The sequence below is a fragment of the Branchiostoma belcheri genome, unplaced genomic scaffold (assembly GCF_001625305.1).
Source record: "Branchiostoma belcheri isolate BF01 breed outbred unplaced genomic scaffold, Haploidv18h27 scaffold189, whole genome shotgun sequence".
NCBI lineage: Eukaryota > Metazoa > Chordata > Leptocardii > Amphioxiformes > Branchiostomatidae > Branchiostoma > Branchiostoma belcheri.
In genome coordinates this window covers 313,944-322,264 of record NW_017803368.1, presented here as the reverse complement: position 1 = coordinate 322,264, position 8,321 = coordinate 313,944, and the positions used below count along the sequence as shown (strand labels likewise).

Sequence of the window (8,321 nt, the reverse complement as noted above, 5' to 3'; positions counted from 1 at the left end):
TAAGTAAAGTTTTTTAGTATTGTTGTATTACTGCCATACATTGTACCATGTACCAGTGTTGAGCAATAAAGTTCATTCATATCAACATAAAAACCTTAATATGCTTCAACATCAGCTGATAGCGGTGTACAGAAAGTGCAAAATGGAACGAAATGGACGAAATGGAACGAAATGGAACAAAATGGAACTAAATATGTATGAAGTACGTTGGAACGGCGACGTTAGTGCGTTTTTGCTATTTCATTTCATTGTGCACATGTAAGGGACGCGGCTGGTGATAAAATTCCTCCCCATGGCCCCATTCCGCTAGGGCAGACAGAGACCACAAAGAAGCACACTTTGACTGCTCACCTCAAAACTCAATTAATTGTTTTTATAACGTACCTTATAACGTTGTGGTCAATTCTTAACGTACCCTGATCCATCTTATAACGTTGCGGGCACTTTATTCTTAACGTACCCTGATCGATCTTATAACGTTGCGGTCACTTTATTATAAACGTACCCTGATCGATCTTATAACGTTGCAGTTCTAAGAATACCATCTATCTTAACGTTGCCATTTGGACGTCGAGCGGACACTAGCATCGCCGTTCCCACGGCTTTCCTTCATACATATTTCGTTTCTTTTCGTTCCATTTCGTTCCATTTCGCACTTTCTGGGGTCCCGCTGATAGAGAGGTAAAATCACAGATCTGATGTTACCTTGGAAGAATAATCCTCCGTCCAGAATGTCTCCTCCTTTTGGTGGCTGCTGAGCAAACCCTGGTCCCTTGGGACACAGTTCATTGAACTTATCTACAGAAAAGAAGAAAACAACATCAGTCTACTACAGTCTCTTTTCCTGATGTTAAGGCCACAACAATTTAATTTGTTGGTTCTCGGATTTTTTCAGAAAAAATATGATGCGACAGGGCGAAAAAAAATAAAAATAAAAACAGGTCAAGGCATCCCATTATAGGCTTAAATGCTACGGAATGAGCCATGAAGTCAACACAAAAGGCTGGGTTAAACATTGAATTTTGAACTTTTAATCAAACCACTGCAATGATAGATGGGAAAACTGTAACAGCTAGGAAGAAAAGGACTTTCCACAACTGTTGGGAGCAAAATATGAGCATTTTTGAGTTGATTCAGAACCAGAATCTTTTTTTTTTTTTGCAAATCAGAAAAAAATGAAGAGGCGAATCCGAGAACCAACAAATTAAATTGGTGTGGCCTAAGTTGATTTGATTTGATTTGATTACCTGTTCCTTGTCGGGGACAAGAGATACACTCGTCGCTCCAGCCTGAGCCGATGGAGCAGCAGCAGATGGAGGTGCGTACAGGGATGGGGAGCTCCCGCTGACACTGGCCATAACGGTACTCCAGGTAACAGAACTCCTGACGGGCATCTGTTAGCAAAAACAAGCAATTGTTTATTGTTTATTGAAAACCAAAACCCATCGTAGCCTCACGGCTGAATTGTGAGGTATGTACACAAGTCGCGAGCACGTTGCACATTTCAAAATATTCAGAAATACCTTAAATGGAAATTACTACTTACAACATTTTAAGATCTTGCAACATTCTAAAATACTAAAATACACAATATATTGAACATGTCAAACATTTATCTATTCATAATCTTTAAAATAGAATTAAACTATAGAATTTTGTAGCTGCGACATTTAAGCGAGTTAAAAACAATACTGAAAGAGCGGCCTAAGAAACACATTCATTCGGATACTATACTTGAAAGGGACACGAAATAATAGCTCATTATCCCACATATTCTAAGATTCAAGTTCATCATATTAACTGACACTGTCATTACAGTATACTAGAGAGGATTCATTCCTCAAGCTAACTGACATCTATCAAATCGCATTCGTACCTCAGTAGTCGCATAGTTCCCGGTTAGAAATTTTATTCAGTGTCACACAGCATGTGCTAGATCCCAGTTAGCTTTAGGAATGAATCTACTCTTAGTATATACTGACATAGTGTCATTACAGGTTATGTTTAAACCATAACAGTTTACATGCATACAGGGCTCGAAATTCATTTTTGGGAATAGGTGCACAAAAAATATTTTGGGTACACCATATAAAATGAAATAAGTATAATTATGTCAGAAAAAACTAAAATATGATTCATTTCTAAAGGAATTTGCACTACAACAATAATTTTGTTACAATGTATTTTTCTGACACTTGGATGCTACAGTAAGAATATGCTGTATACTAATACATTTAACATGTTTTTATTCAACCTAAGAAGACATTTGGGTGCACTGATGCACCCACAGAAAAATTTTTAGTGCACAGCTCCAAATTTGGGTGCACTAATATAAGGTGCACATGCACCCAGTATCTAGAGCCCTGTGTACTATATGTAATGGGTCTTATTACAAAATGTATTATTAGTAGCAAGCAAGTGCAATAAAAAATGGTTCTTAGTCACTGTGGCAAATGTGTAATCTGCCTGTGTCCTACATGTAATCAGTGTTTAGACTCAGTATCAATGATCAGCCAAAATCCCAGGTGGGCATCACTCCACCATATAGGGAGGGAAGTTGTGTAAAGTGCCTTTCCCAAGGACACAACATTGGGCATGTAACTTAAGGGGATCGAACCCGGGACCTCTTGGTTCCGAGCCATGCCACGCAATGCCACAGTGCAATAAACATTACATGAAATAGACTTCTTGCTTGTAAAAGTTCACAAAAGCTAAATGTGAATGGCATGAGATAGTGTACAACCAGATGGAAGTTCACAGCTATGATAAAGCCTGAGCACCTGACCTAGTGCCCCCCCCCAACGGTCCGCAGCTACAGGTAGATGTTTGCGGAACGACAGTGCCTTCACTGTGCCAAAAGCCAGGACTAAGCGACTGAAAAGGTCATTTGTTCACTGTGCGATAAAACTGTACAACGAGTCTGTTTCATAAGCTGTATCTGCCGCCAATTTTATCTTTAAGCTGTATTTCACTAATGTATATTGTTCATTGATTGTATTGTATTATGTGTTGATTGTAACAAACTACCCACTTCAGGGAGACTTGTGTCTTTCCCTGCATATTATGTATGTTTGTGGTTGGAAAACCAATAAAGACGTTGTAAGTAGTCTAAGGACCTACCAACACATCTCCTTCCCGTATTGTCCAGTGTCAGGCCTGGTGAACACTCGCAATGGTAGGAACCCTGAGTGTTGACACACCGGGCATTGTCACAGACTCCGGGGAAGACTTCACACTCATTCACATCTACAGAAAACAAAATACAAAACAGAAAGGTTTTGGGACATTACAGTCTGTATCATAATCATCATCTATATGAAGTAAGGTTAGGCTTAGGGTTAGTATAACTGAAAATCCTTAAAATGTTGTAAAGCACAGTTGTAAAGTAAAGAACCAATTTCGGACTGAAGTCCTGTTGAATCCTGACTAAGGATTATAAATCTTGAATTCTCTAAAGCCTTGGTCACCACCCGCCGTACATGCTTCTGCGTGCTCAGCCGTGCTGTCTACGTGCAAAAACGTGGGCAAACGTAGGGCATCCGTGCGTGGTGAGTACCGCCTCCGTACGGAACACTACGAATTTGGGAGCACGCAGACACGCCGTAGAACTTTAAGAGCATGTAAAACTTTTCATGCGTGCGGTCTGCGGATTCACCACCCATGCGTGCGACGCGTGTGCCCTCTACAGCCTATGAGCGTACAATGCACGTTTTCAGAAAAACGTAGCAGACGTGGCCTCCCAAAAAATGTACGGACAAAAAGCACGCACGGCGGGTTGTGACCAAGTTATGACACTCTGCTATGCAGTTAATCACTTACAAAACTAAAAATAAAATCTAAAAATGTTACTAGAATACAAATACTGCTCCTATCTTCAAGTTGGTACATTAATTGGACTAGAAAAGTTTGTTTGAAGTGTACAGTACTAGACTAAGTGTAATTATATTGTACCTACCTTCGCAAGACACCCCATTCTGAAAACTGTATCCAAGTGCACACTTCCGTTCTGTCACATGAAAGAAACATTAAGTACATGATTGTATGTTTGAAAATCACCAAGTCCACGAGTGTAATCAAAGTAGGCAGTTTTACTCTCAAACATTATAGGCCCTCACCATAAACAAAGAGAACAACAGCACACAAGCTTTTAAGGGGAAAAGTTTAAATTGTCCACAGTTGTTGCATGACCTTGCATGACTAGTACTGTCCAGACATGCATAAAATCATTAACTTAAAGGCCATGTTGATTTGACTTTATGGATAAAATCCGCACGTGCATTGATTTTAATTTGTCAGTTCTCCCCCCCCCCCAAAAAAAAATTTCGACCATATTGTAAATCGTACAAAGCAGCAAATCTATGCCGTAAATTGCAAAAAAATATAGGAAAATGATATTCGTAGAATGCCAAAATCAATTCTAAAGGAAAAGAAAAAATGTGAAGAAATAAAAGTGAAGAATCTATTATTTGCCATACAACACTCACTGTGTGTGTGTTCACTCACTGTCATTTGTTCAACCTTCATGACTTTTTTGCCAAACGTTTTTTATTCGCAGGCTCGCATCAGTTTGGGGGTTCCCAGAGGATGTCATACATATTAATCAAATTGACATAGTCTAATCTTATGAAATACTAAGTATCCACCACTGACGATTACATGTACAATGTAGTCTCCACCAGACTCCTTTGCAGGGTGAATAAATACTGTAGTAGAAATAGGCCTTAAAAGGAATGTAGCTGGCCAAAGGGAGTTGGCCAGCCAGAGGCAGGCAAATTGGACCCTCTATCATTATCATCATCAAGCCTCCGGATTTATACTAATCCGGTGAGGCACACTTGATAAAGTTACTCCAGTATGTCCTGTCTCTCATAGCGGACACTAATGCAGATCCTGCGAGACCAGTGTCTCTCTCTAGCATGGACAACAGTGTAGTATAAGGACGTCCCACTCTACGTCTCCCAGTAGGGAGCCACTGTACTAATCTATCAGCTGGTTCGTTACTACAAACAACATCCCCTGCCAGGGCAAGTCTACGTCGTCGGACTACAGATGAAATGGGCGGGAGAGAGCCATAGAGTTGTTTGTTTGTTAGATGTTGTCTCCATGATACATTATACACTGTTCTTAACATTCTTGTATATGTACCATCTAGTTTCTTGCTCTGGGCAGCATTCATAGCCCAGGACTCAGAGCTGTAGAGTAGAATAGTCTCTGTACATGCTTTAAACACTTTAGTTTTTGTCTGCCAGTTTCTTGATTGGAGCTTTCCATACCTTCTGTAGGGAGTGGAGGGAGCTCCAAGCAAGAGCAATCCTATACTCTATGTCTCTCTCTGAATTGGTATAGCCCCAAGATACTTGAAGTATGACACTGGCTCGATTTCAGAGCCATCAGATGCAGTTAGTTGCTGGAACAGTGTTGGGTTCAAATGCATATACTTTGTTTTGGATGGATTGAGATATAGGCCTATGGCCTGGCATGCCGCCTCTACTTTGTTTAACAAATTTTGAGCAAACCCTCTATGGCCAGCCCCTAATCACCTAAATTCCTTTTTAGGCCAATTTCTACTACTTATTCACCCTGCAAAGGAGTCTGGTGGAGACTAACTGATGACACTCACTTGACGGGTCCTTCTCACATGGTTCACAGGGGCTGCCCCATGCCGCCCCCAGTGAGGCACAGCAGTCTTCCTTCAGGGTTTCTCCATTGATGTTCTCTTCACAGTGCCCGCTGCGGATAGCCAACCAACAGGTGCCACGCCGTTCATCTGGGACAGAACAAGTCAAAGAGTTCACTCAACTTTGATCTTCCACGAGCGTCTTCATTGTAGGAACGGTTTCATAGAGAAAGCAATTATTTCTTGTCTTTGGATGTCAATTACTGTAAATCACTTTAGGTTCTCAGTGGCAAAAGTTTGTGGTCTGAAAGAAATGGGCATGTTTGTGGAACTACGTGACATTGTATACATTTGCAGTGGCAGCATGTGCAGCAAAAAGAAAGTTGGCGAATTATTTGTTCAGAATAATGATAAAGTTTGTGGTAACCAGGAAAACATATTATATGTATATATTATTATAGTACCATGAAAAAATCGTTATTTACAGTATTTGATAATGTTACAGCACAAACTCAAACTTACATAAAATGAAGCCAAGGCAACCAGGTTAGTTGCTGACATTGCAAATAGTAACCCATAGGCTCCCAAGTACTCACGATCTAAGTGCACTTCTTCACTAAGCTGCCAGATGGCAGCTCTACAAGACTACAAATTAAAGTAAGACATTTACAATGTACAGTACATGTAACTCACCTATGCATGTTCTTCCAGTTGGGTCCAGAGTCTGGTATGGAGAGTATGGTTCGCACTCACATTTGAAGCTGCCAACCAAGTTCTGACATCTTGCATTCACGCAGGGTGAAGTAATACACTCATCAATATCTGCGTAGAGAACGTAACAATTTCAAAGATTGTTCGGTACGAAAAGTGGCACTGTGTCACAGCTTTTCCATGTTTTTACTAATTGTGAAGGAGGTGCAGTTTGAAATATGAATACCAGTATATTTATTATAATAAAAAATAAAACAGCATGTCAATATGCAATAACCTGTACTAGTTGAAGATGCAAGAACTGGCATGGTACAAGAAGGTACAGTGTAGCAAATGATTAAATTATAAAGTCAATGTTTTATGGTAATACATTTGTACACACCTAACAAAATCAAGACTTGAAATACTGGGTGCATACATGTGTATGCACATGCACCTTAGTGCAGGTAAAATTGGGGCTGTGCAGGTATTTCTGATGTTAACCTGCACCTAGCGGTAATTAAGATGCAACAGTCCGTGTACTGGGTTTATATATTATTAACATCATGATTGTACATGTAGGTGTAGGTCGAATTTCATTTGCTGCATTCACTGTTACTATGAAGTATAAAAAGATAGTGGCAAATAAATGCTTTCTCAACAGTTCTTAGTTTGACCCATACAGATTCAAAGTAGTAGTAAACACATTCCCAACTAAAAGGAGAAATTCTCCATACACTATGTGCAAAATGCACACACCTATGTGCAAAGTGCACATACCTATGTGCAAAATGCACATACCTATGTGCAAAGTGCACACACCTATGTGCAAAGTGCACACAGGTATGTGCAAAGTGCACACACTATGTGCAAAGTGCACACACCTATGTGCAAAGTGCACACACCTATGTGCAAAGTGCACACACTATGTGCAAAGTGCACACAGCTATGTGCAAAGTGTACATAGGTGCATATACTATGTGCAAACTACATATACTACAAACAGACATCACTTTAATTCCGGACTGACTCTAATTCCGGACGACCTTTCACCATTAAGACATTTATTATATTACTCGCTGAAAGTTGCGTAGGTATCATTGATACACTGTAGGTCCCCTGGGACTAGGTCAGCATTCGGATTCAGAATTCTGCGCAGAATTCTGCATTCAGGTACAGAATTCTGCAACCCAAATGCAGAATTCTCCATCCAAATGCAAAATATGAAGGAATTTGCGATGCCTTATTTATTTTATGATGTTAGAGAGTGGACTCACACTCGTCCTACATCCTACATTGTATGTGTTTGCTATCTCTGTGCTGCAAAAGCATACAAGACGGGACATTCTGCCAAGTACCTTCCAAAGCACAAAAGAGTTTACAGATGGCACACACAATTCAGGCACAAGTACTTTCAGGTTATTCAGGTCACAATATTTCATGCTGATGGTCATTGTCAGACTGAAGCTTGAGTTCTTGTACACGTGGCGTGATGTTGTGCTCGGTGCTCAGTGATGGCGGCCAGAGATGACTGGGTACATGGCAGAAGTAGTTTGCCGGCAAGCTGGCTTTGTTGTTGCAGCATGTCGACGATCGGGGTCGGTTTGCAGCAGGTGGGCGAGGCAGGCGGTTGTAGGCGTGGTAGCGCAGCTTGAGCAGCGATCAGGCAGGTGGATTCATTGCCGGGCGATTCAGGAGGCATGATAAACCAATGCGGGTTGCGAGAGGTCCGGCTGCTCCCCACCAAATGTAGGGTTTCAAGAGAAGAGGCGATGGGAGGGACATTGTACTCTGTGGTGGCTATGGACACTGTTTTCCGTTAAAATGCATCGCTTCAAAACTGATTTTCTCTGATCCGAATCAAAAGTAATCCACCTAGAGGAGGTAGTTCAAGACATTTGTGGCGGATCCGGATCAGACATAAAATTTTCCCTGTATGTAAATCTGCCTGCTTTGACATACATCAAGTACGCTACCTCGAGTACCATGTGATGTACAAGATGTGTAGAGGCGC

The 8,321-nt window shown here is 40.8% G+C and overlaps 1 protein-coding gene across 5 annotated transcripts in view; it reads right to left on the bottom strand.

The window, feature by feature from the left end:
* Nucleotides 1–8,321, bottom strand: part of LOC109467720 (fibrillin-2-like) — a 162,390-nt gene that overhangs the window by 70,685 nt on the left and 83,384 nt on the right. For all 5 annotated transcript variants that reach the window (XM_019765768.1, XM_019765767.1, XM_019765766.1 and 2 more), the window contains exons 23-28: nucleotides 6,311–6,439; nucleotides 5,621–5,767; nucleotides 3,956–4,006; nucleotides 3,121–3,246; nucleotides 1,248–1,394; nucleotides 706–798 (exon numbers count right to left, since the gene is read on the bottom strand). In XM_019765768.1, the coding sequence (XP_019621327.1) occupies nucleotides 706–798; nucleotides 1,248–1,394; nucleotides 3,121–3,246; nucleotides 3,956–4,006; nucleotides 5,621–5,767; nucleotides 6,311–6,439 (693 nt within the window). The remainder of the gene's footprint in view (nucleotides 1–705; nucleotides 799–1,247; nucleotides 1,395–3,120; nucleotides 3,247–3,955; nucleotides 4,007–5,620; nucleotides 5,768–6,310; nucleotides 6,440–8,321) is intronic.